General features: G+C 43.8%; 5 protein-coding genes across 5 annotated transcripts; 2 read left to right on the top strand and 3 right to left on the bottom strand.

Annotated features, from left to right (window-relative positions):
* Positions 1 to 9,236: 9,236 nt before the first annotated feature.
* LOC118156946 (histone H2B 1/2/3/4/6) lies at positions 9,237 to 9,725 on the bottom strand. The gene has a single exon (XM_035311192.1). It carries the CDS (start codon positions 9,662 to 9,664, stop codon positions 9,284 to 9,286), a length of 381 nt encoding a protein of 126 aa, XP_035167083.1. The 5' UTR covers positions 9,665 to 9,725; the 3' UTR covers positions 9,237 to 9,283.
* Positions 9,726 to 9,962: 237 nt separating this feature from the next.
* Positions 9,963 to 10,452, top strand: LOC118156947 (histone H2A-IV). The gene has a single exon (XM_035311193.1). It carries the CDS (start codon positions 10,007 to 10,009, stop codon positions 10,394 to 10,396), a length of 390 nt encoding a protein of 129 aa, XP_035167084.1. The 5' UTR covers positions 9,963 to 10,006; the 3' UTR covers positions 10,397 to 10,452.
* Positions 10,453 to 16,997: 6,545 nt separating this feature from the next.
* Positions 16,998 to 17,758, bottom strand: LOC118156945 (histone H2B 1/2/3/4/6). Its single transcript, XM_035311191.1, has one exon. The coding sequence runs from the start codon at positions 17,423 to 17,425 to the stop codon at positions 17,045 to 17,047; it is 381 nt and encodes a 126-aa protein (XP_035167082.1). The 5' UTR covers positions 17,426 to 17,758; the 3' UTR covers positions 16,998 to 17,044.
* On the top strand, positions 17,758 to 18,288 carry LOC118156943 (histone H2A-IV). The gene has a single exon (XM_035311190.1). It carries the CDS (start codon positions 17,773 to 17,775, stop codon positions 18,160 to 18,162), a length of 390 nt encoding a protein of 129 aa, XP_035167081.1. The 5' UTR covers positions 17,758 to 17,772; the 3' UTR covers positions 18,163 to 18,288.
* A 14-nt stretch (positions 18,289 to 18,302) lies between these two features.
* On the bottom strand, positions 18,303 to 19,881 carry LOC118156942 (histone H1.01). Its single transcript, XM_035311189.1, has one exon. The coding sequence runs from the start codon at positions 19,829 to 19,831 to the stop codon at positions 19,175 to 19,177; it is 657 nt and encodes a 218-aa protein (XP_035167080.1). The 5' UTR covers positions 19,832 to 19,881; the 3' UTR covers positions 18,303 to 19,174.
* Between the last annotated feature and the right edge of the window lie 7,858 nt (positions 19,882 to 27,739).

The raw sequence follows: 27,739 nt of genomic DNA, 5'->3' as shown, positions 1-27,739 counted from the left end.
CTCTGAGCTCTGAAACTGGGTTATGAGTTATTTCCCGTAATACGGCTTCATCTCTTAAAAATAATGAAACCTTTGGGCATAGTGCCCTATATAGCTTTACACAGGGCTTATAAGAAGTAGAAGAAAGATGTCTTTCACCAGAAATGTTTACATTAAAACCAGGTCTTTTCAATTAGCTGTATGTTCAACATCTTATAAGAAGATAGAGAAGTTTTTCCCGTTTCCTTTATTTTTCTGCATTCTTGTATTAACCTTTTGCTTAATTATTTTTCTGTTTCTTTCTCCAAAAGAATTCTTTTCTTTAAGTAAGATAGGCACATTTGTTCATATTTTCAGGTTTTAAGACCAAGTATCTATTTTTGTGCTTATCTTTGTACTGTACTGCAGGGCATTTTGTCAGCCTAATGCAGCACTTGAGCAAAAAATAATCGAAGTGTGATATGCCTGTTTTCCCTATGAAAAACAAATAAATAAAATGTAGCCAGGTTAGACTGCAGGAAGTTCTTTATTATTATGATTTAAATCCAGTGGCTTAATCAATTATCTCCTTAGTACTGCTGAGGTGAATTACAGCAGGGGTTTAAAGGAAACTGTAAAGAGGAAATTCTACAATACAACACAACAACAGTTCGCTATTTTTCTCTCTCTTTTTTTTTTTTTTTTTCAAATTTCAGGTCAAGAATGGTGTTAAATAACCTGTGAAAACTTTATTTTGCATATACGTGCATCTTTCTAAGTTGAATTTCAATATGGCACAGTATTTGCTAAGTTTTATAAATACAAGCAATAGATTTCTCAATTCATATGCGTGTACCTGCTGTCTCCTTCCCTTCTTAGCACTTCTTTACGCTAGAAGATCATGTGTGGAACTCTGCAGTCATAATTAGTATTATGAGTCTTAATAATGTCCAGGTTATAATGAGAGAGAGGTTTCTGTTGTCATGTCCTCTATATCATATTCATTTTAGTATACAAGTTATTATATTCCTGTATTTCATTTGTCCATGAATACATGAAACACAGCATTAAATACGTAAAGCATAGCCACAAATCTTCCATCTTACAGCACATATTTTTTTTTTTCTCTGTATGTAAACATTAAAGCATGGATCAAGATGGCGAGTGCCATATTCCAAGAGACTTGTAGAAACAGGATCCAAATAGGACCTGTCCAGACAGAATATGTCCAGAGGCTACTGGATGAACCCTCATGAAAATAGAAAATAACCCTGACTTTGCCTTCCAGTTATTAACTGCTGCTGCAGAAGAGATCATAAACACAATTAAGGTAAGAAGACAGGATGCAGCAGCAGGCTTTTGTCTTGCTCTGAGGCCTCGCATGAGGTGGAATAATGTACAACCACAGCACAGATTTTCCTACTCTCAGCACTGATCCTGATGCCTGCAGCAGGATCTCTCTCTTCCCCCCTCATCCCCCCCCCCCCCCCCCCCTTTTTTTTTAGGTGATTGAGGAAACTGCTTAAACAAAGAAATGAGGCTGTAGCAGCTTTTGGAAAATTCTTCTCTTGGCTTGTTCAGGTGGCAGAGCCAGATCATTGTTCGTTCCTGTTATCATGAATTTATCTTCCCTTGTCACAAGGTCAGAGAGTGCCAAAACATGCACACACACATACATGAAAAGGAGCTCAGCTTTGAACTGACAGATGAGAAAAATCAGGGTGGCGGGGGTGGTAGGGGGTGCGGTTTCTTTTTCCAAGCCAGGAGTCTGTGATGTGGGATAAATTGAATATGTATTAAATGAATTTCTTAGGATTGGCTGGATAGAGGAGTTACTTATTCAGAAACATGCAGTACACTGTGGGAAAGAATAGTAGACCTTAGTAATCATTTGATATTATGAAAATGCAGTCATTTGACTTACTTCACTTCTTCTTTCAATAATATAGTATCACACAGACATTCTTGTGGACTGGGGCAATAGTGGAGACAGCTTAAAGATCTTGTGCTAGTACCCGGTGTGAGGAACTGCCAAGAGATGTGGTAGCATTCGAGAGTGGCTTTTGTCTACAAAAGACAAACAGCAGAATGGCATCACATGCAAAAGTACAGCAACAACAGAAGGAGATCAAGTGAATTTGGAGCTAATATCTTTACTGATGCTGAATTTCATTAACACTTTTTATATTTGATGCATTTAGATTAATTCTGACTTTTGGGTAGTCCAGATATACCCAGAAAATAAATGCAGTCACAAAGTCACTCATGGCAATGGAAATCTGTCAGGCTTAGGATAATTTGTGGTACACTTTTCAGCTATGGATATGGGATTTTATTTAAAAACTGATTTACTGTGCTGTTTTAAATCATAATACATTTTTACACATAAAAAAGACAACAAACAAAAAAACACTTTTGTATCTCAATAGGAAAGAGTTACTATTGCATACTGCTCAGTGTCTGGGACTGATTTTTCCCCATAACAAAATGATTTTATTATTCATAGAGTTTTAAAGTTCCCAGATAGATCAATATTATATTTATATAAGAAAATGATAGCCAGAGGAAGAAAGTTTGCTGTTATTTAGTTAAAGGCATCTATACAGCCTTTTCCATTTTCGTTAAAATGAACTCCCTGTAAAATCATTCAGATTTCAAACATCCAGTTTTAGATTGATGCAAAGCAAAAGAGAAATAGCTCCTAGGGACCTTGAAGATCATCTAGTTCCACCCCCCTGCAATGGGCGGGGATGCCACCCGCTAGATCAGGTTACCCAGAGCCTCACCCAGCCTGTTCTTCAGCACTTCCAAGGATGCAGCACCAACAATTCTGGGCAACCTTTTCCAGTGCCTTACCACCTTCTGAGGGAAGAATTTCCTCCTAACATCTAATCTAAATCTCCCCTCTTTCAGTTTAAAACAATTCCCCCGTTGTGTCATTATCTGCCTCAGCAAAAAGTCACTCTCCATCTTTCTTATAAGCCTCCTTTAAGTACTGAAAGGCTGCAGTGAGGTCATTCTGGAGCCTTCTCTTCTTCAGGCTGAACATCCCCAACGCTCTCAGTCATGTCCAGGTAGTATAACCATGTAACCACAAGATGGTTTGCCCACTTTGTCTAATTAGAAAATTAGAAACAAGATAACTAAAAAAAAAAAAAAAAAAAGTTTTCAAGCAGGGCTATCAGTCAGCCCGCAAAAGAGTTGCTGTTGGCCAATTTCTATCTCACAGACTCCTCTGAAATTAAAGGGGTGTCAGCATAGCTATCTAACATTAACATCAGCCAATTGCTTCTTATAATTACATATCATTTGACGAATTACTTTTGAAAGAGCCTGAGGAATACACTAGCAAGACACAAAAGATGGAATAGCTGAAGATTCTGTGGCAATTGTTGATTTAACATTTTTTTTTTCAAAATGGGCATAAAACCTATTTTCTCATAATTAATATAAAAGTTGAATTTTATAAATCTTGTTATTAACTATTAAGTAATATGTGTATATTTTCAAATTGTAAATCCTATTCTACACCCTACAGTTATCCCTCTTGACTTCATTGGTACCTCCATATAAACTTGCATTCCAGGTAATTGGTTCTGCACTATCAACATCATTACAATCTCCCTGCCCCCCAGAAATTACATTTTAAGGAAAGATTAAAAGCAAGTGTGGAAATTGACAGAAATTGCATGTGGGGAAGATGACTGTTAAAAAAATCAGCACAAAAGTAGCATGCAACTTGAGCTACTGACAAGCTAAAAATTTGAAAATTAAAAAAAAAAAATAGAAGTATAGGAAGAAAAAATGGAGACTAGAGAAGTAGAGAACAGGCTAACAAGGCATGTCTGCAAGAATAGGAAGTGAAAGCATTTAGTGTTTTCCAAGAAAAAATAGAATAAATATGTAGTTTTTGCTAGATTCCAATCACCAAATTAAGGCATAATTTCAATAATTAGTTCAGATCAATCAGTCAATATAAAGTTTCATGTTTTATATTTAACATTTCAATGTGATATAAATACAAAATGAAATATGAAAATGAAATGAAAAAAAATGCAATATGAAGATACTACTGTTCTGGATTATTTTATTTGTGTATATCAACAATTTCTAATAAAGTTTAATTTTACCAATAAGAAGTGCAGATTCCAGTAGAAAGTATCCATTCATCATTTTTCTTTTCAATTTACCTTATTCCTTTAATAAGCACGGAGGGTCATAGGAGACACAGCATATGACATGTCTTGAAAATGTATGCAGAAGTTTGGAGACCAGAAGGGTGTGTAGAATGGAAACTCTGTGTATCTCTGATACTGAATTTGAATATTTCTAGTAATTCAGGCAATTGTTCAGGATCTTTTTGGCAAATGTGAACACGTCAAAAATCACTTCTCAATGCCACATTAACTGTTTCTTTGCTGCAGCACATGTTGCGCATGTCATCCAGCATCTCCCAGTGCTGCATGTCTGTCCTGTCCGTGGTGGAACAGCAGCTCCTATCCACTGCAGTTTTACTTCCTCTGGAGAAGGAGGAGGCATTCTCCTATGCTGTCCACTCCACAAACAGCCTCAGTAAAAGTGCTGCTTTACCCAGCCAAGTCTTTACTTACACTTCAAGACTGTGAGAACAAGATATTAATTTTGACTTTTAACTGGCACCTGCAGGAGTGTGGGTAAAGGTTTTGTCTGGGTGAAATAAGAATTGGCAGATGTGTGACAGTACACCTCGTTGCAGAACTCTAAAGTCCTGTATGGTCTCCTACATCAGTAAGCAGTGCAGGCAGACATGGGGTGGTTGAGCTGCTTCCTGATTGCCTGGTGCCTTGGCTCAGGAAAAGATCTTTGATAAGTTCTGCAAAGAAGTACTACTCAGATGGGAAGAGTGTCACCAGCTGCAGTACTTCAGGAAGAGGAAGACATCTATGCTACCCTCCCTCCTTGTAGCATGTGGTATATGAGCAGTTGAGGATTGCAAGATCACAGAGGACTGCACTGAGAACACAGATGAGATACTTTAAAGTTGGTATTCATGGTTCCTTCCCAGACTTTTTGAGGTTGGGAAACCTGTGCATTTCAGGAGCTGGTAGTCCTTCCCTTTTTGGTAATACCCAGGGAACTACAGTGGTGTTTTTTGTTTTGTTTTGTTTTGGTGTTGTTTGTTTGTTTGTTTCTATAGGCTTCTTCACTTGTTTCTTCCAGTCCCTATCCTCTGTTTCCTCCTTCCCCCCTCATTAATACATAAATAAATAAATAAATAAATAAATGTTATGGGCCTTGCAGAGCATTCCAGAAACTTCCCTGGCAATATTTCTCTACGTGCAGCCCAGTGTTCACAGGATGCGTCTTGGTACCAGCAAAATCACTGGGATATTCCTATGTTTGGTGATGCCTTCCTAACATGGCTTATGGGTCCTTACCCTGGCTGTGTCGCCTGTCAGTAGGACCTCTGCATTGGAATGTGTGGGTGACCAGAAGTATCCACTTCCCTGTAGGATGCTGCCAACTATCTCCTGGGCATACGGGCACCTGAGGGAGGTGATCAGCGCTGCTCTGCTTTGGTTCACAGGTTCCTTGGGGTTCTGGTCTCTACTTAAGCTATTCTAACATTTACACCACTATGTCACCTCTGCCACTGTCTATATCCTTTGTCCATTCTTTTATTGCTGTAGATCTACCCCTGTGTGCTTGACTGCACACAGACAACTGAGGCAGGGTGGGGAGGGTGGTATCTATTCTTTGTTCAGTTGGACAAAGGAATGATAAAAATCTCTTCTCTGGTGCTTAATACCTGCTACAAGCTTCACCTGTCTGTCTAGGCCAACCGCAGTGATGTCCAGCACATTTCATGGCTGAGTTGCTGTAGTTCAGAACCTCAATCCACGGACATAAAGTGGGCGCATTTGATGAGGGTGGGAGGAGGTAGATGTTATGTGTTTAATTATGTCAGGCTTTGCTTGCATGTTGTAGAGAAGAAATGGTTCTTCCCTGTGAGGAGTGCTGGTGTGTAGCAGATTGCTGGAAACAAGAGAAACAATAAGCAGGAGGCACCTTCAGATGGGTGAGGTGGATGAGAGGCAGAACAGGAGAAAGAAAGGAAGCAAAGACAAAACAGGACGATGGGCAGTACTGTTGACACATATGATACTTTGCAGTCAATGTTCATTCAAACAGCAATGCTGAATTGGGTCATTCCGAGTAGGAAATAGGTCATCTTTACACAAATCAATGGGAGCCTTTGAGAATCTAAGTGGGTATCTTGAGAATCTAAGAAATCTTGGCATAAGTTGCCTTCAAGTATGGCAAATGGAAAGGGAGGGAAAGGACGTAGAAAAAGGAAGCATGGTTTCCTTGTGGGAACAGAGTCCTGTCAAATGCAGAAGCATAAGCAGAACTGGAGTGAAATCTTCCTCTATGCAGTTAACACGGTGTACAAGGCATTTTTGTTTTGTATTGCTGTATAAGGGTTGGATTTTCCATCCCATGGAACCAGAACCCAAAACTCTTCTTCCAAATGTCATTCTGTGTTCAGGGAATCCACTTTTTGTTAAAACTGGAAAGCACACAAAAGGCTAGGGGAAGCACAGGCTGGTTGTGTCACTGTGTGCTGTTCCTGTGGGAAAGACAGTGCTTCAAGAGAACAAAAAGGTGCTAAAACTGCTTCTTTAAAATGTGCAGATTTCTTATTTGTCTTAAGTAAATTCCCATTTCCTTTGACATCAGGTTGGTAGACCCATGCCTGAGGAGTGATTTCAGCTTCCTCTTTCTCACCTTTCCATCTCATTTAGCACAATGTGTCTAGCAAGGCATCTAACAAACCTTACTGACTAATATGTGTTTGTTTTCTTATGTTTGTGACTGTGCTTGTAAACTCCCATAAGAAATTTGGTTTCTGCTGCCTGGGATTTACTTAGTGAACCTTCTGGTGCTGATTCCAGCTGTTTTTTCCATCTCTTTCCATGACATTTACCTTTCTCTCCCAGAAAATATGAAATATGCACTTGTGTCTATAGGGAGAATATTTGGCAGGCAATAAGTGGCAGAGAGATGACAATTGCTTGTCTGCAAAATCCAATAACAGGGTTTGAATTTAGAATCTCTTCTTATAAATAATAATAATAGTAATAAATGAGAGTTTATAAGGGTATGAGTCCTATGCAAATCAAAGTTTTAAACTATTTGGTAAAATATTTGCTCATATCAGTAATGGTAGTCATAGTTCTGAGGAAAGGAGGCACTTTCACACTTTATCTTCATCGCATGCCAAGATGTTCCTACAGTGTTAACTCTTCAACTGTGCTGGGCCCATATTAATTTGTTGTGTGGCTAATGATAGCACAGAAAATCAATGAATGATAACTATCATGTGTAGCTCTAAATTAGGCAAAGGGTGGATTTCCTGCACAACCTGTGCAAATGAGAATGTGTTGCTGGTGGATAAGAGGTAGGAAGACTCCTGGAAAACTTGCCCCTAGTGTGGGCTGAGTGAAGGATTTTGGCTGATGAACCCAGTCCTGGGTTGTCCCGAGTGCTGCCTGTGCATATTGCCCTGTGCCACACAGGGTGAGGGGCTGCTCCTTGCTGTGAACTCTGCTGGAGCCTCCCTTCCCGTGTGGAGATCCCTCCTGATGGGCTGTCCGTGTGTGGAGCTTGGAGCTGCAGGTGTAGCTACCATGTGAGGCAATGGAGACAGTATGCAGGCCGAAAACGCAAGGGAACTGAGGAAACAGCTGGGGAAAATGAGGAGGAGAGGGAGCAGTGGGGGCTAGTGCTGTGCAAGCAGGTCAGTGCTCTGCTGTGACTCAGTCCTGAGCTGCAAGCTGTCCTCTCCAAGTCTTCATTTGTGGCTATTTGCTGTGAGGGACAGGCTCAGTAATCCAATAAGAAAGGGATGAATGTGAGGTGGACACCACAGGCACTCTGTCCTGAAGCAGCAGAAGGAAGACCTGATGTCCTTGCCCAAGCGCTCCGGGGTCCCAGCACAATGACTTTTTTTGTTACAGTGATTTTTGAGACTGCTTGGTGTTGCTGCATCCCAATTTTCATCCGGAAAACAACCCTACACCCCCTTAACGGTAACGTCTGTGGGTAATAAACACCCTAACATCTCCGGGCATGGGCTAGGGCCCTCCCTCCCCTGATGTCTCTCATCAATGAGTGACACAGCCCTCGCCGGTGGGGTTTGCTGTCATTCCGGCCAATGGGGAGCGACGCCGCACGGGCTCAAATTGCCTTGTTAGGCAATTAACCTCCTCCGTTAGGATTTAACCTCCCGGCTCCGCACGTCGTGAGCCGGGGGCTCTCCCCGGGTGGCGGCTGTGCCAGCCCGGGCACTGCCCATTGCCTCGCGGGAGGTCCGTATGGCCGTGCGGCTCGAGCTGGCCGACCACGCTGTCTCCAAGGCCACCAGGTACACCAGCTCAGGTACATCGCTCCCGTATCGTTCCTTTTTGACTCATGGCTCCTTTCAGAGCCACCCACATTTGAAAGGCTTCGTCAATGCTCTCTGTCCTGTAAAGCTAGCTTGCATAATGCCTTTCGAGACCACCTTAAATACATATTTCTTTTTTCATTCTGCTGTTGCAGTTTTTCCACTGAAGATTAGATCTGTTACTTGACCTTATAAAACATACAGTGCCCAAAAAACTCCGGAAAGCCCGTCAGGGGGCAGTAGGGGCTAGGAAATCACAAAAAGTAAGCGTTAGACCTCATCCATCTGAATATGAATACTATTCCACCCTAAAATAATTCATGGTCTTGCATTAGCAACCTTAGAATAGAGAAATATTATGAAATACCTAATAAAATCCTCTAACGTATGTTTTAAGTCTAAAATAAATGTTTTCTTATTGGATTTGTTAAGGATTTCAAAGAGTTTAAGTATATTTGGTTATGTACGTTACTGCTAAAGTAAAGCCGATGATACAGGAGCAAGACCAAACAAATGAGCATCGACACGACTTCCCCTTTCTGCCTTTGCACGAACTAGGGATGCTCATTGAGCAGTGTCACACATGTGCAAGAATTGACACAAGTAACAGTGTAGCCCAGAAGAGTGCAGTAAAGGGTAGTGGTAATGAAGCTAGTACAGTCAAGTTATGACTATGGCATAGAAAGCAGTAAGTTAGAGTGCAACTAATAAGGTGTCAGGACCAGGAGATAAAATTATAGCTATAACACAATGACTATTAAATCATCCACATTGAAGATGTACTTAATTTCAGAGAATATGCTCTTGGTAATATTTAATGGAAATTAAAGCCCTTTCAGTGAGAACGTAGGTGGCTCTGAAAAGAGCCTTTGGGTTAAAAACAGGATCCGCAGCGCTCTACTTGGAGCTGGTGTACTTGGTGACCGCCTTGGTGCCCTCGGAGACGGCGTGCTTGGCCAGCTCGCCGGGCAGCAGCAGCCGCACGGCCGTCTGGATCTCCCGCGAGGTGATGGTCGAGCGCTTGTTGTAGTGCGCCAGGCGCGACGCCTCGCCGGCGATGCGCTCGAAGATGTCGTTGACGAAGGAGTTCATGATGCCCATGGCCTTGGACGAGATGCCCGTGTCGGGGTGCACCTGCTTCAGCACCTTGTACACGTAGATCGAGTAGCTCTCCTTGCGGCTCTTCTTGCGCTTCTTGTCGCCCTTCTTCTGCGTCTTGGTGACGGCTTTCTTGGAGCCCTTCTTGGGCGCGGGAGCAGACTTGGCCGGCTCGGGCATGGTGATCAGTGTCTCGCAACAAACAGCACTGCTATCGCACCCAGTCACAGCACCGCACTGCTGCACCGTCCTTACCGCAGCCGCTCTTATAGCGGCGCGATGCAGAGCAGCGGCTCCACCGCTCCGCGCCGCCATTGGCTGGAAGTTTGGCTTCGTGTCGTCACCTAACGCCAGCCTTCGGGATTGGGCGCCTTTGGATTCGCGCTGCCATTGGCTGCCGGCGTTTAGCCTCCCCCGCAGCCAATCAGCGCTGCTGCCGGCGGTCCGCCCGAGCTGAATATAAAGGGGCGGGGGGGGGCCCTGGGCAGGTCGCTGCGTGCGGAGTTCGTTGGAGTCGTTGCGATGTCTGGGCGCGGGAAGCAGGGCGGGAAGGCGCGGGCCAAGGCCAAGTCGCGCTCGTCGCGGGCCGGGCTGCAGTTCCCCGTGGGCCGCGTGCACCGGCTGCTGCGCAAGGGCAACTACGCGGAGCGGGTGGGCGCCGGCGCCCCGGTGTACCTGGCGGCCGTGCTGGAGTACCTGACGGCCGAGATCCTGGAGCTGGCGGGCAACGCGGCCCGCGACAACAAGAAGACGCGCATCATCCCCCGCCACCTGCAGCTGGCCATCCGCAACGACGAGGAGCTCAACAAGCTGCTGGGCAAGGTCACCATCGCGCAGGGTGGGGTGCTGCCCAACATCCAGGCCGTGCTGCTGCCCAAGAAGACCGACAGCCACAAGGCTAAGGCCAAGTGAACGCATCTATGACAAATCTGGAACTAACCACAAAAGGCTCTTTTCAGAGCCACCCACAAATTCACAAAGAGTTGAATCATGCTTTGTAGATTTGTTTCTTTCTAATGAATGCTGGTGCTTAAGTGTAAATTGTTTCTTGTTAGCATTTGTCCTACCACTACCTGTCTGCCTGGGTGGTGATAGTTACTTTTGTGACTTTTCTACTCCACCCCACATTTAAAAAAAAAAAAAATCTTTCAAGGTGTTAAACTTTTGCTGCACGTTTCATGAAATGCATGTTAGTGTTGCTGTAAAGTCTCCATATGGCTGTAACTACAGGGTAATACATAATAAAATCGTTGCATTATTCTGTAATATTTTTTCCTTGATTTGCCTGTCAAACGCAGGGCTGAGACATTCAGCCTGGGTGCTGCATGAGCTCTACTAGGGTTGTGGTGTTTACCCATTTAGCACTGGGGTCCCACAGCCTTGGATGGCTGCGTGTGCCCGGGGTATGGAGCCTCTCACGGGCAATGCGTTTTCAAGCGGAGGAGGGAATGAAAACAAACAAAAAAAAAAACCACTAACAAAATAAAAACATATCAAACAATAACATGCGGTCCTGGTGTTGCCTCTGAACTAGTTCTTTCCCAGGGGAAGGGTTATCATTCCCTGCCTCAGGCCCCTTGGTGCTTTCCTTTTTATCGGCTCATTAACGCTGTTACGTGAGCGAGTGCCCGTAGCTTGCTTGGTGGAGCTGGCTGGGGCTTTCAGGTGGAGGAAGGCTGCCGCCGCCCCGCTGTCCACGCCGCTTTCGGTTTCGTTTTTCCATCGCTCCCGGCCGGATGCGCCGCGTCTTGCCCAGAACGCGCGGCGAGCTCCGAGCTCCCGGCCGTCCTCGGTAGCGGCTCGAAGAAGGGCTGTCGGGTTCCGAGCGGGACGCGATGCGCCCTTATGGCTGTTTCAGCGTTTTCTGTTGGGTCGCTCTGTTTGCCTCCAGCGTCGTTCTCCTGGCTTCAGCGAGGCTCCTCCGATTTCGCTTCCTCTACCCCCAGGTACTTCCCAAGAAAGATGTGGTCTAACATATCTGCACACCTGGTGTTAATTGACTTTAGCTTTCCTTAAATTGACTTGGGAATGTTTTCCCAGTCCGGGGGAGGAAAGTCTCCACTCCCCATCTGTTTGTTCCACGGTGTGAATTTGTCTTTGTATCGGCCACTGAGGATTGCAGCAGAAATGCAGGAGGGGCCCTGTGAACCCTATTGGGTACACCTGGATCATCCCGATGTTGTGTGAGAGGATCTTAATTCTAGCTCCTACACCATAGAAGACTTTCAGAAGAACAACCTTTGGGATTTCTTTACCTTATAAATGAATACTCTAGGATCAACAGTTCAAATGCAAAGGTGTGGAAGATATGATATTCATAATTATTCTTGTAAATGTCCCTCTTAGTTTCCTGTAGCATAATTAATTTTTGCGTTATATATCTGTAGTTTCCAATCATATATTCGGAAAACAGAGCCTTAAAAACGGTAAATAGGCCTGTAGGGCTGTGTGAGGTCTGAACTATGGAGGGTGTCAGGCCTCAAATGCATTTTGTACAGCCAGACACTTCCGTGGAGTTGCTTCATGAATGTGAACTTCCAGAACTGGGTAAGTGGATGGATTTTTGTTTTATTTTTGAAAACATTTCTTATAAGGTGAGCGTGAACACTCAGCCTCCTCACCAAAGGGCCCGGAGAAATTATCGGTTGCTTCCTTGCCGTCACCTTGGTTTCTGAAGAGGCAAAAAGAAGGAGGAAGGATCGAATGCCTGCCAGAAGGAGTCACGGAGGACTCAGCACCCCGGGCGAGCCGGGGCTGCGAGCGGCCTGGCCCCCCTCCGGGGCTGTGAGGACCGGTCCGACCCTGGGGCGGAGGGGGCCGGCGGCCTCCAGGGACGAGCCGGAGGAGCCAGCAGGGCACAGCTCGGGCCGATGCAAGGCGACAAGCGGGAAGAGACTCGGGGCCCAAGCATTCGAAAAGCCCGAGGTTGCAAGAAACGCCTGGGAAGGGCAAGAAAAGGGTCGGGGAGTTCAGCGAAGGGCAGACAAAAACTGTAAATAACCCCCCTTTGTTCTGAAGCTTCCTGATGTCCGCTGTTCCTTAAGCCCTGAACCATTTCCTCCTGAGACATCAGTTCTGTCATGCAAATGTTCTCAAGTGGAAAATTATGCATAATTAAAGAGCTGCTGAAGACTCCTCTGCCTTTTTGGTGTTTTCACAAGGGTTAATCGCTCTGATTGTTTTTATCAGCATTTTAGACCATATCAATGTCTGATTTTTGTCCGTATCAATAAACATGCAATTGACGTTTGCTATTATAAACCTGCAGTACAACACACGCTGTTTTTCCATGGGGTTTTGTGACATTTAAGTAGCAGTGTAAAACTAAAACTGCTCTAGCTTAGGTAACTGGCCTGCTCTTTCCTCCAAGACCTAAATGTGCATTACAACCGTGTGGCCAGCTCTGTTCTTCCATGGGCTTTGTGTCGATGATTTCAAACAGCAGGCTTTACGAGTTTCTCTGCGCAGGGAGTGAAACAGATTTGAATAAACTGGGCTTTTAAAGCCAGCTCGGCTCAGCCCAGGCAGCCGTATTTGCCTGCAGTGCTGTTAGCCTGGTCTTGTGCAGAGCACAGCGGGAGCTGTCCTATTCAAGGAACTATTCTGATGTGTAGAAAGACTGGGGATATCTCATTCCTATAGTAATGATCAAAAAAAACCAACAACACACTAACTGCAGAACAGAGAACAAATGGGTTGGCATCGCAGTGGTTGCTACTTGCTGCAAATGGAAAAGTGAATGCACACTAGAGAGGTATGCATTTCTTCATATCTCTGATGCTGCACAATGGTAGTGCATGTGTCTGTGTTTGTCAAAAATAAATTGAATTAATTTATTTTGGTTAAAGTTCAACGTAATTTTTTACAAGGAATATTTTTGAAACCTCTCTGATGGAAGCAGGAGGAAGAATCATGAAGTACAAATTACTTGCAACCACAAAATTATAGTAACAGTAATAAATAGTAATAAAAATAATAATGCAGCAGATGACTTCCAGAGGTTGTTTTGAACTGATGTAGGCCTGTTTCTGTGACCCCTGTCCCTAAGGACAGAGTTGCTCTGCTCTTTATGTTTCTTCTCTCCTTGTATGTATGTGAACAAGAGGCATTCCCAGCTGGATTCCTCTCTACTTCCAGACATTTTATGTAGTGAGATTTGTGTTATGTCTTGAGCTGTCCCTTGTTTAGATACAGCACAACCCAGAGATCACATTTTTGGTGCTGAGGACTCCATATTTTCATTTAAAATCTGAACTAGTCATATTCTCATTATTGATCAAAAGCATTAAATCAAAGTATAAATAAGACCAAATCTTTTTTCCATTCCTCCTGCTATTAATTTCTCTCTTAATGCTAGTTATTTTGAAATATACTCTTTCTTCATAAAACTGGAAAATAAAGACTTAGAAAGTGGCTAGAATAAAATAGCAATAATTGTCACTATGTTTAATAATAAATAGTCTCTGCCCACTAGGACAAACAACTTGAGTTGATAATTAGGTGAGCAAATATTGACTTACTCAAAACAAACAAACAAAAAAAGAAGTAGTATAAAATTGTTATAGCAGGCATGTGTTTTGTTCAGTTTTTGGATCAGCTCTGTGACATCAGTCATTTTATTTATCATTTCTGAAACTTATTCCAATTTAGTGCCTCAACAGGTAATCAGAGAAACATTGTTATTCTAGGTGGTGTATTTAACTTTAGCCAAAAAAAAAAAAAAAAAAAAAGACAAAAAAAAAAAATTGTTTCATTTTGCTTAACCCATAATGTTTGATAAATACAAAATTTACTGTGGGTATACTGATCTAGAGAAGGTATGTATTTCCAAAAATGCTACAAACTCTACTAGTCTATTGAAAAGAAAAAAGTAAGACAATGGCATTTTTTGACTATTTAGATTGTTCTCTTTATAGATCATTGTGGCTGATAATACACTACAGGCATAAATAACAGCGTAACTCTGACCATTTCATATAGAAAGTACTGATTAAAAAAAAAAAAAAGTATTTTTACAACATTTGTATAAAGAAAAATAAATATACCCTGTATTTCTGTTGCTGTGAATAGAGAGATATTTTGAAGACAGGCACAGACAGTAGAAAAAAAATATGGTATAAATGGCCTGTTTAAAGATCATGGTTTATAGCAATTCCTGTACTGTGTGATGTATTTAAGATTATGCCACCCTACCATTCCTGGGCAATACAATCTGAGAAAAAATGTCTCATATAAGACAAAGAAAATTGCTTTGAACTGAATAGTAAATATTAAATGACATGAAAGATGTATGAATGCACCATCATGTGATTTTATATTCACACTATCGTCTTGATTAATTTTCAGTGTTCATCCTCCTGTGGAATTAAATTGTTACGTTTGCTATTCTTGCCTAGCCTAAATCCTACTGCTACTGCTGCTGGTGAAAAAAGCACGTACCCATTGTCCACAGTATCTGGGTTTTATCTTTGCAGTGACTTGGGTCTCAGCACTGGGATACAGAACAAAGGTTGGATTCCAAATAGATCTGAGGATGCATGTGTGCAGGTTGAAATGCTTTGTTCACATTATAGCCCAATAATGTTTCTGAGATTTAAATACCAATTGGAAGAAGAAATCATAAACAATAGTTTCTCTGGAGACAAACTTCAGGACTCTGGCAAGAACTGCACATACTGAAACAGTCTCATTGTATATACTGAACAGTCTTAAAATAGAGAGACAGAAAGAACGATCACACAAAATTTATGTGAAAGCTACATAAATGAAGCAGCCAGCATACAAAGACAGGAAAGGTTGTAGTAATGCTTGTGGATTCCTGAGTTAGGGGGACAAAATGCACCGCTGGGCTCTTGTGATAGGTGCAGTTTAAACTAAGGTTTTTATCTATTTATTTATTTATTTAAGGACAACAGGAATGAAATTGACTTTTACATAACTGATTACTAAGAATAATAGCTCCTGACAAATTGTTCCAATGATCATCACCACTGTCAAAATATGAGCGCTTTTAGATACTTTCTAAATTCCCTCTCTAGCCACCCACATATTCCATTACATAAGAGCCTAGAGACTGGAACACAGCATATTTTATTCAACTTTTTAAGTACTGGATGGATAGAGAGGCCCAGAAAATGAAAAGTATGTCAGAGTTTATACTAAGGTGCTTTGAGAGTGGATCTCCAGACACAGTTTGAAACTGCAGAACAGGGAGTGTGGCTCTTACCATCAGATGTCCAAAATCCAATCCAAGATGTCGCCCATCAGCCTTCAAGCTGAAATTAATTCCAGTACCTTAGTGACCAATGTAAGAGACTGCCTCTGTACCAGCACTACCAAACAACAGTCAGTACCTGAAAGCTTAACTTTGGGGTTCAGCAGTCCTTGTAGGGGGCCAAGTGTGCTGATGAGACTACAAGTTAACGTTTGGAATTAAGGATTATTCAGATCCATTTGGGGAAGAGGATGATTATGGCTCAGATCAGCATTTGCAGCAATGTCTAATTACCAAAGAATATACATGATGGGGAACTTCAGAAAAACAGTGATTTGAGGAATGAAAGACTTCAGGGTTGCTCAGTAACTAAAATAAACTCATGATACACAGTGGCTAATTTTGAAGTTCTTAATCATTTCACTATAACTGAGATATAAATATAGGAAACATGAAGTACATATGCAATAATATTCATCTTCACTTGGCATTTATGAGGAGAATATTCTCTCCTAAAGAAGATGTAGGGAGAAGCTGTGCAAACTACTGCAAAATTCACATGTACAGAAGAAAATTGCTGAAGGTAAGTAACTCTTAGGAAAAAAGACTGTTTTATTAACCATTATATGCTTTTTTAGATGTGGAGGCTGATAGCTAGTAACAGCGATTAACAGCTTATCAAGAAAGCAATTCTTACTATTTAAGTTTTTACATTACAGTGCACTCTGGACACCTGCTTCAGTTCAACTCTGAAATATATACGAACTGAGGCACCCTCAAGCGGTAGACGTCGTTACAGCAGCTACAACACTGTACGCAGAGCTTCCATTAACAATGTAATTAAATTCGCTTTCGAGAGTTAATCATCTACGCAAAGTTTTCCTTACATTTGCAGCAGATACCTGAAAATCGTAGGGAAACTGAAACCGGACATTGATCAGGATGCATTGTACAATAAATATGTAAATTTAAAAACAACAAAACAACAGTTAAAAAAGTAAACCCATAAGAGTTTCACCTAGGGGGAAAAAATAATAATAATAAGAAAAATTTACAATAAATACATTACTTCCACATACATAAAAAAAAAAAAAAAAAAAAAAAAAAAAAACACCTTTTCATTTCCTGGTACTCAGAACTAGCTATTTTTATTTATTTTATTATTATTTTTTTTTTTTACCGTAATTAGTTTTAACTGTAACTTCAGGACGGTAAAGGAAGATCACACCAAGTCACATCTAGAATCGCCCCCCCCATCCCCCCTTATGTAACTATGCAGCCCTTTTATTGAAAAGGTGGGTGGCTCTGAAAAGAGCCTTTGGGTTAAAAACAGGATCCGCGGCGCTCTACTTGGAGCTGGTGTACTTGGTGACCGCCTTGGTGCCCTCGGAGACGGCGTGCTTGGCCAGCTCGCCGGGCAGCAGCAGCCGCACGGCCGTCTGGATCTCCCGCGAGGTGATGGTCGAGCGCTTGTTGTAGTGCGCCAGGCGCGACGCCTCGCCGGCGATGCGCTCGAAGATGTCGTTGACGAAGGAGTTCATGATGCCCATGGCCTTGGACGAGATGCCCGTGTCGGGGTGCACCTGCTTCAGCACCTTGTACACGTAGATCGAGTAGCTCTCCTTGCGGCTCTTCTTGCGCTTCTTGTCGCCCTTCTTCTGCGTCTTGGTGACGGCTTTCTTGGAGCCCTTCTTGGGCGCGGGCGCAGACTTGGCCGGCTCGGGCATTGCTGGCGACAGGACTGTCTCAGAGAGCGGCTTGCACTCAGCTGACTACAGGAGAACGAACGTAGGGGGAAGCGCCCGCGGGCCATTTATTTATACCGCCCCTATGCAAATGAGCAGCATTCCTTTTGCCTTCTGTCATTCGTCAGAACGCGACCACGCATCATCCTTCCTCCACAGCCGTTCTTTATTGGTCTGAATTGGATTCGGCCTCTGATTGGCTGCTCGGCAAAGCCCTAGGTGTCAGCCTATCAGCGCGGGGGCTCCGGCCCATAGCGGGGGTGTAGCCGAGTGCCGCCGATTCTGCGCTGCGTTCAGCCGCTGGCTGCTGTGCGGAGCGGCTCGCCGCGATGTCTGGGCGCGGGAAGCAGGGCGGGAAGGCGCGGGCCAAGGCCAAGTCGCGCTCGTCGCGGGCCGGGCTGCAGTTCCCCGTGGGCCGCGTGCACCGGCTGCTGCGCAAGGGCAACTACGCGGAGCGGGTGGGCGCCGGCGCCCCGGTGTACCTGGCGGCCGTGCTGGAGTACCTGACGGCCGAGATCCTGGAGCTGGCGGGCAACGCGGCCCGCGACAACAAGAAGACGCGCATCATCCCCCGCCACCTGCAGCTGGCCATCCGCAACGACGAGGAGCTCAACAAGCTGCTGGGCAAGGTCACCATCGCGCAGGGCGGGGTGCTGCCCAACATCCAGGCCGTGCTGCTGCCCAAGAAGACCGACAGCCACAAGGCCAAGGCCAAGTGAATGCAACGGAAAGGCTGCACGTTGTCACATCTGGAGACAATAATCCAAAGGCTCTTTTCAGAGCCACCCACAAAATCATAAAAGAGCTCAGTAATCCGTAATACAGTTACGCAGTTGCATGAACTACTCAACCCGTTCTGTTTTTTTTTCATATGTTTATTATCGGTATCTTTGTATGGGCCATAGTAGCAACGCTTTCCATGTTTTCGTTAACAACGTCGTGCTATAATGTTCTCCCAAAATAAGTTCTTTCTGGGACGAGACACAATACTTTTAGTTCTTAAACCAGAGAAAGCGACAACAACCCACTTCGGTGTGAGGTCCCGCCTCCGTCCCGTCCCCGTCCCCCTTCCGCCTTTTCCTTCCTTACGAGCGGCAGCAGCCGCCGCACCAGCCGCGATCTTCTCCGGAGAAGCGCGCGGGGAGGGGGAAGGGGGCAGCGGGCTGGGCTCGGCGCTGGCCAATCCTTGGTCAGGGCGGGCTTTTCCAATACCTAAAGCTCCTTTTCTTTCTCAAAAGGGACAAAAGGAATTGGAGAGCTCACGGCTGTTTTCGGGGCGGTAAGAAAAGCCTCCCCTCCTCCCCCCGTAGTACACAGAAGCATTTAAGGAGGCACCTTCAGAAATACAACACATTAGACATGGCTCAGTAGTAGCGTGCCTGGCAAATCCATTACTTTTGTTACAAAATATATACTTAAAAAAAGTTACAACCGATTTTTATCAAATCATTATAAAACATTTCGTCATGGCAGTCAAACCAATTACTCGGCAAAAGATGCACAAGTCTACACTTCCCTAAAAGCCGCCGCGCTATACCTTGCTCGTTAGGGTTCGCTTCAGAAATCGCAGGGGAAAGAGACAATTGACCTCTGACGACTTACGAATTTCTGAATCCTTGTTGCAGGTGACTGACGACCTCGGTGCCTCAGCTCCTTTAGGGAAAGTGTGGGTGGCTCTTAAAAGAGCCGTTGGATAACAAAATATGTACAGCAGGACTCTTCTGGGATAATTTACTTCTTCTTGGGCGCCGCCTTCTTCGCCTTGGCTGCTTTTGGCTTGGCAGCTTTGGGCTTGGCAGCCTTGGGCTTCACTGCCTTGGGCTTGGCCGGGCTCTTCGCTGCCTTCTTGGGGCGGCCAGCCTTGGCGGCCTTCTTGGGGCTCTTGGTTGCTTTCTTGGTAGCGGCGGCCGCCGGCTTCTTGGCTTTCTTGGGGCTCTTCTTCACCGCCGCCTTCTTGGGCTTCTTGGCGGCGCTGGCGGGCTTCTTGGCCGCCGGCTTCTTGGGTTTGGCCGCGGCCGCCCGCTTCTTGGGCGCCTTCTCCTTCACTTCGCCGGGCTTCTTGCTGAGGCGGAAGGAGCCGGAGGCGCCGGTGCCCTTGGTCTGCACCAGCGTGCCCTTGCCGACGAGGCTCTTGAGCCCCAGCTTGATGCGGCTGTTGTTCTTCTCCACGTCGTAGCCGCCGGCGGCCAGCGCCTTCTTGAGCGCGGCGAGGGAGAGCCCCTTGCGCTCCTTGGAGGCGGCCACGGCCTTGGTGATCAGCTCGGTGACGCTGGGGCCCGCGGGCTTGCGCGCCTTGGAGCCGCCCGCCGCCTTCTTCGGCTTCTTGCCGGCGGCCTTGGCGCCGGGCGCGGGCGCATCGGGAGCGGCGGCGGGAGCAGTCTCGGACATCGCGGCGGCGTCCTCTGCGGAGCAGGCGAACACAATTGGGCTGGTGCGGGTCAGATGCTCGTATTTTTAGAGAGGAGCCGCGCGGTGATTGGTGCGTTGCAGAGCCCGCCCCGCTGCACGGCCGGGGAGCCCTTCGGTGTGCTCGATTTGTGTTTCTTTGGACTAACAAAAGTGTATTTTCCTCGGAATTTCTGCCACCAAATCGCCCCATCTCCCCGGGGAGGGAAGAGAAGACCAGGTACTTGCGTTCGGGAGAGTTTCCAGCCGCGGACACGCATCCTGAGATAAAGGAGAAGCCAGAAATCCCGTGTGCTGCTGCTGGAGAGACCTCTGAAGAGAGAAACTTTTGTTTTTCATTGCAAATTAAAAATTTCCTTTCGACATAAATGTCACAGCAACGACTATGTGTGATTCTTTAGAGGGTTTTCTTGTGGTCCAAACCAAAATCTGCCGATTTAAAGCTATTTTGACTGTTTAAATTGATTTTGAAGAGGAGGAAGTAACACAGACTCCTCTTTCAGCTCTGAATATGGATTAAGAACCGGTTCCTTTGACCATGTGTTTTACCTCCTAAAACGCTAAAGTCTATTGAAATAGTGTCTCATACTACCTCCTACTGCACTTATTATACAGCCATAAGCAATTTGTTAATGTTTGGAAATCTATGAACATGTAGCTGTTTTATTTTGTCTTCCTGATTTTACTAGATAGGAGGCAAACTTACCCTGCTGCCTTGTGCTTTTTTTCCTTTGTTTGTTTTCCATATGAATTTTAGTACTAATTATTTAAAAGATCAATATATATTTTTTTTCATGTTGCATTTCTATTTCAAGTAACTCAATACCCTACGTTACAAAACAGCAGCTTTCTAACAGAAAGCAATCTCCTAAACTTCTGGTTATTTTTATTGATATTACTTTTGTGTCTCTAGTAATTTAAGATGTGGAGGGCCTAACATTGCAGTTATGTAGTTAGGTTCTTACTCTGCCCAGAAAGCATTATCTTGTTTTGTATTTTCTATAATAGCTGAAAAATTTAAAACCACGTTACTTTTTTTTTTTTTCTGTACCTCTCACACAGTGTATGCAGACAAAGGTTTCAATAAAGCTAATGCTGAAGCTTCTTCCACTCAAAAAAAAAAAGAAAGAAAGAAAGAAAGAAAGAAAAAGTGAAGAAAAGAAAAAAAGCCCAGCTAATTCTTTATTGTGCATTTTACAGTCATAGAAATGAGGAACTGCTTTCCTGACAAGAACTCATTGTGATAACCTGGGTTTCAATTAGGGGAGTGGTAGGCCATAGTTCACTCCTAAAGAACCAGGAAGAATTCAATCAATATTGATATCTGGTTGAAGATCATGTAATCTGCTGAAAACAGGATGGAGTTCTGGAATAATACTACTGAATCTGTACCTGATTATAAAGAAATATATTATCCATTGCCTTTTAATAGTTATTTAAGAATCACACAAATACTACACTTTGACCTAGCTTTCTCATTTTCTTTGATGTCACTAGATATAGCACATAATAAAAACACAATTTATGCAGATATTGGCAACCAAAATTTCAAATTGTATGAATGCTTAGCTTTAGATAAGTGTAATTCTATTTCCACCTCATTTTTTTTTCATTTACAGCTGCTGTTTTGTCAATACTAAACGTGTATACAACATGAAAATGTTAGTTTTTTGTTAATTTGGGTTTCACTGAAAAAAAAAACCGTAAACCAAATACTATAAAGATAAACAATGCAACCTGCATCCTAGAAGACAAAACTATGCAGGAAAAGTGCATTTGAGCTCTGTAATGTTACAAGAGGAAGGTGATAGAAGGAGGTATCTCACTGGAGCTTTCTAGATCTTGTTTGTAAAAATTATTCAGCACAAGATAAGGATATAAGAATGAAATATATCAGAGTGAATGTGGATATTGAAGACATACCTCAGTGAGTTACCAAAATTGAAGTAAAATAAGAATTTTTGTTAGCTCATTTTCCACGTGTGCTCATAAACCAATGAATAAGATGTTCCAGTGACTTGATTACATAGGGCAATATCTAGCAGGGCTTGGAGATGACATTTAACAGCTGCCAAGAGACTTCACAGCACATCAAGACAGAAGAAAGGTGTAGATCATGTATGACGTGCCCGCAGAATGAAAACTGTTCCTGCCCAATCTTGTTATTTTGAACTCATGTGCATTAACTTCAGTAACCTTCAGTGAAGCAGATTTAAATATTGCACCCTTCAGTAGTGGCTTCACAAGGTGTTGATCTGTGTTTATTGGGGGCTGTCTGCCTAGCTTTTCTCCCAGCACTTGCTACCCTCTCCCTTTCCCAGCAGGGCCAGCTAATAATATGAGTAGCAGCTTCTGATCTACAACAGTTATAGCTTGTAACCTTAAAATAAGATGAAGTAACTTCAGAAATATCATGACATGGGGATAACACTAGGTTCTGCAGCAAAGGTGGAAAATAACCTCAGCAACACAGAACTGATGTTTGGAACACATCATCTCTATGTGAAAGATATACATGCAGGACCAATATTTTGGAAAGTTATAATGCATTTGGGAGTTTGAAAAAGAGTTTGCTCCACAGTCAGAACAGATAGGTAAGAAGGAACGGAGAAATTTAACCAGGCAAATAAAAAAGGTGGTGAAGGATTCTAAAGAAAGCAGGAATCACAGTTTCACCTCTAAGTGAGCAAATGAGAAAAAGGAAAAAAAAAAATCTTATTTTAGGCATGTTAGTCATTTTAGGCATCTTTTGTTATAGAAAGACCTCAACAAGAGGCTCTACCTAAACTCTTGCCTGCAGTTTGGCTTTCCCAATAAGGAGAGTGGAGGGAGGTAGACTCCTTCATTCATTAAAAAAAGGAGGAGAATGACATCAGGATCTCCAGAGCTGCCTTTGGAGAGATCATCACTGTAATATCTGCTATATCTGAATGACTTCAATTCCTCTCACTTCATGGGCAGCCCAGCAGGCTACACTACATCACAAACCAGTACATGATTGCAATCTGAACACTACAAGTCACTTCCCTTCAGACACCCATCTCTGTCCAACTTTTGTGTTTTTCTATTAAGACCTCTTGGCGTAAGCGAGGAGACACGAACCACAGCCGAGAGACGGTGCAGCATGTGAGAACTATCAAACATTCCCATCTCCAGTTTAGGACCTGCCAGTACTAGTTCCTCAGAAAATGATCTCTGGGTTATATTTAGATATGTGTGCAATAATGCAGGGTAAGATGGAAGTTGTTCTCAAGGAATTTGGTTAGGAGGCATTAGCATGAGAGCTAGCCATGCAAACATGGTTCATGGGCTACTCTACCAGCTGTAGGAGAGTCCTGTGATGGATCTTTCTTAGACAGCTGGAGAAAGCACAGTGGGTATGCCTGAGCAGCACAGCCTCTTCCTTTCCTCCACGCAACAATTTCAGGAGATTTAGGTGAGGGTCTTTACGCCATGTGCTGCACTCCTGTGTACATGTTCCCCAGGAATGAGGTGTAAATACTCCCTGCAACCGTGATTACTCTCATATTACAATGTTACACCCATGTCTTACTTGCCCTCAGTGACTTCATCCTTTATCCGAGTTACAAATGTAATAACTCTTGTGATCCAACCAGCCAGCACAGTTTAACAGCTTTTTAACCCTTTACTAAGCAATTTTAAAGTAGTACCTACCAAACTACAAACTCATTGCAGTTCGGCAAGTCTTTGCCTACATAATACCAATGTTGCTGCCAATGCTGTTGTTAAGACTCCCAGGTGTAATGAGGCCATGAAGGGCTTTTTTAAGCCAGCATAAGGCTAAGCATTTGTAGTGGGCAGGACAAGTAGGGTAAGGCAGTGGGTGACTGTCTCTGTAGACTCAGCTTCCTGGAATGTTGCACACTCCTCCCTGTACTCTTGGTTAAGGGATGGGGCACTTAGTGAGGCCTCCCCTGCATCATTGCTATGCCATGTCATTTTGGAACTGAAAACCTAGTCCTTAACCTGGATATGGCAATAGAGGAACAGGGAAGGATGCCTTTCTTGGTGCTGTCCATAGGGGAAAGGAAAATAAGCAACAAAATTTTGGAGGCCAAAACCTTCCCCTGGAGCAACGGAGAAAAAAGATGCACTTTGCTCCGTACCATACAGGAGCCTTCACTGCTGACTAGATTAAAATATTTTTACTTTTCTCACACACCAGTGAAGAAATGGTCTTCATTGTCAGTCAGCTATCAAAGAACAGTATTATTCATGTCTTAAAGAACTTTGGTCTTCTAAAACTAAAGTAAGGCATTTGACAGAGGAACTTCTGGACCACCCTGGCATGCTTTGAATGTAGTCACCAGCCAGAGATCAAGAATGTCAGGCCCTGAGGCAAGCTGTCTCTGATAGGTAAGCAACTTTAACAGAAGCTCAGCCATCCATGACTCCCCAAAGAACTCCTTTGCACTCAAATTGTCAGCACTTTTCTTCTACCTTCATTTAATAACAGTGAATGTAACCAAGAAAGTGTGCTACGACATTGTCCTTTCAGAGTAGTGTCTCCATCAGCACAGAGGCCTGACTGCTCAGACCAGTGAGCAGCCCACACAGAGCAATGCTGAGCAGCCTGCTCTTACTCCCCAGAACCCCTTGGCAATTCTGCACCCTTTCTGCTCTCCACTGTTTTCTACTTTTGTGCCAGTGCTCCCCGTGAATGCTGCTAAGAGCAGCACTAGTGCTTGCAGGGAACAATACGATCAATCTACATGCTCTTCTACCTCCAGTTAGAGCTGTGTTTGACATTTCTCAGGGGACAAAGTGACTTTGGGCTGGTACATGCATACAGAGCAGGTCCACAGTCTAATGTCTCCCTGATGGGTAACACCCCAGGTGCTGATGAGATAAGATGCAAGGTAGATTTGGGTTGCAACCCAATAACAACCTTTTTTTTTTTTTTTTTTTTTTTTTTTTGTCACACAGGCAGTGACAGTGGTACCCAAATACCATGTAGGCTGGGCATGTGCCATCACTGAGGGCCAAAGTGTTTTGTCATTCACCTTGTGAAGTTGCTCTTGCTAGGGGATGCTGCCTTGCCAGTTTTACTGAGCTGTGGGGGTGAAACAGGTCCTTGCTCCAGATAGTGCTGTTTATGCCATCATTCTAGAGCAGGAGTATCACAAGGTAGCATTAGGTTGGCTGTGATGTAGGCTTCCTGTAGAAGACAGCAAAAACGGGTTTTGAAGAGGTATTCAATGCTGTGCTGTAGCTTATGTTTTTTATAGCACATGCTTCGCAGCTGTGCAAGCTAAGTGCTGGTGCCAGAGAGGCACTGTCCCTGGTTAGGAGGTCACCCAGGCTGCCAGGGACACTGGTAGGTCTGGCTGGTGCCCCTATTTCCCCACAATAAACAAGTGAGGGCAGTCACTCAGCACTCCTGCTATCAGACAGCTAGGAAGCCAGGAATTTGGCTTCACAGGCTGATGAGTGAGATCTCTGTGTACAGTGTGGGCACATTCAAAAAGTCCTGGCATTTTATTATTTCATGTATTTTGTCTGCAACCTGCCTGGGGATCCTGATGGACGACAGGTTGACCACGAGCCAGCAGTGTGCCCTGGTGGCCAAGAGGGCTAATGTGATCCTGGCGTGCATTAAAAGGAGCGTGGCCAGCAGGTCAAGGGAGGTGATCCTCCCCCTCTACTCTGCCCTGGTCAGGCCTCACCTGGAGTACTGTGTCCAGTTCTGGGCTCCCCGGTACAAAAAAGACAGGGATCTCCTGGAAAGAGTGTAGCGGAGGGCCACAAAGATGATATGGGGCCTGGAGCATCTTCCCTCTGAAGAAAGGCTGAGACACCTGGGTCTGTTCAGCCTGGAGAAGAGAAGACCGAGAGGGGATCTTATCAATGGGTACAAATATCTGAGGGGTGGGAGATGGAAGGATGTAGCCAACCTCTTCTCAGTGGTTTGTGGGGATAGGACAAGGGGCAATGGCCGCAAAATAGAGCACAGGAAGTTCTGCACTGACATGCGAAAGAACTTCTTCACGGTGAGGGTGACGGAGCACTGGAACAGGCTGCCTAGAGAGGTTGTGGAGTCTCCTTCTCTGGAGATATTCAAGGCCCATCTGGACGCCTACCTGGGCAGCCTGCTCTGAGGAACCTGCTTTGAGGAACCTGCTTTGGCAGGAGGGTTGGACCTGATGATCTTTTGAGGTCCCTTCCAACCCCTACAGTTCTGTGATTCTGTGACTCTATGTGTATGCTAGTCTGAGGAAGTAGTTAAGTAGGTAAGTGTATTAAAGTCTAAACCTTGGCCTTCCTGATACAGATTTTTTTTTTTTTTTACATACTGAAAATATAATGAATCTTTAGTTGATTTGTACATGAAATAAAGAGCAGAATAACAAGCTTAACTAGTGTGCTGTTTGAGTTTAGAAGTCTGTAACACCTTTCATTTAACTATATGATTTAAAGACCAGGAAACAAAGCCAGCATTGAGCAGCTATGGGCAGGGATTAGCCTCTGTCCAGCTCTATAGAGGTAGCAGGTAGAGAGAAGCCAGGTGGGTTTTAGTGTTTGTGGATTTATCCAAACTGCAATAGGAGGCCTTTACAAGGAAGGAAATCTCCTAGTCCCCATAACCCAAGTCTGTTGAGAAAAGGGCCTGCTGATTATTTGAGTAATTCTGATACCAGCTGTCTAGATTTAATGCATGTTCACTTAAATAAGTTTGATTTTCTGATCTTTCTGATCTTCTGATGGGAGGGCGGCAGAAAGAGAGGGAAAGAAAAAAAATGAACAAACAAACAAACAAAAACAGTGTAGGATAAACAGTTGTACCAAAACCTAAGTGGAGACAAAGGTGTAATCTCTGCTTTTTCTTTAATTAATTCTTTAGAATAAAAGAGGCTTTAGTATGCTTGGGTGCATGGAAAAGCTTTCAAGGGTTACTCCTGTCAGCCACATCACTGTACAAGGACAGAAATATTTGTTTGCTTTTGACACTAAGGAAAAAGTAAAGGATTCTTGTACTTAAAAAGTATTAGTTTATTATTATTATTATTATTATTTTACATTATTATTTTACAACAAGTACTTATTCTCATAATATAGTGATTCTCGAAAATGATTTTAGCTCTCTTTTTTGTAACTTCCTTCCCACTAGGGTGGCAGGACCACCTGGTTCCTGGTTATGGCCTCTTCAGTGATGAGGGAGACATTTGCTCATGCTCAGATAAGGTCAGTATCAGGGACACATAACTCTGGGAGGGGACAGAGGGGGAATACAGGGTGTAGTAGTAGAACTTGATTCTGTAGTTAGGGAATCCTGGATCCTGAGCAGGGAGAAATGAATGGGCAATATGTCTGGGGCAGCCTTGAGATTTTGCTGCCCTTTGTAATGCATTCTAGATAGCGACTTGTTATCATAACACTGCAAGAACTGAGTCATTCACCAAAAAAAAAAAAAAAAAAAAAAAAAAAAGGCAAGCAACCAACCAAAAACAAAAAAAAAACCGCCTTGTGGGCCTATACCCCATCTGTGACAGAGGCCAGTTAATTTTTTTTTTTTTTTTTTAAAAAAAGGAGTATAAATGATCCCTTAGCTCCTAATGATTTGTAGGCCAGAGACACCCTGAGTCAGAGGGGATGTCTTTGAATTGGAGAATCCTGAATGGATTTTTTATCCGGTGTTTATTGACTTTCTCTGTATATAGCAGCTCTCGTTTCTCCTGCTTTAGGATGTGATTTAGCATGACAAATAATAAGAGCCTGAGGGACAGGAACATTGAAAGTGAGTGTGGGAGATGGGGAAACAGTTGATGAACATGTATACTAAGTGGAGTTTATCTATTTTGTTGAGGATAATCTCATTTATATGCAGTCAAGTGATCTGTCTGTGTGTGTTTGCAAAAAGCTGGAAAATGT

Source organism: Oxyura jamaicensis, assembly GCF_011077185.1.
Source record: "Oxyura jamaicensis isolate SHBP4307 breed ruddy duck chromosome 1 unlocalized genomic scaffold, BPBGC_Ojam_1.0 oxy1_random_OJ106559, whole genome shotgun sequence".
Lineage (NCBI taxonomy): Eukaryota > Metazoa > Chordata > Aves > Anseriformes > Anatidae > Oxyura > Oxyura jamaicensis.
This window is presented reverse-complemented; position numbering and strand designations above follow the sequence as displayed.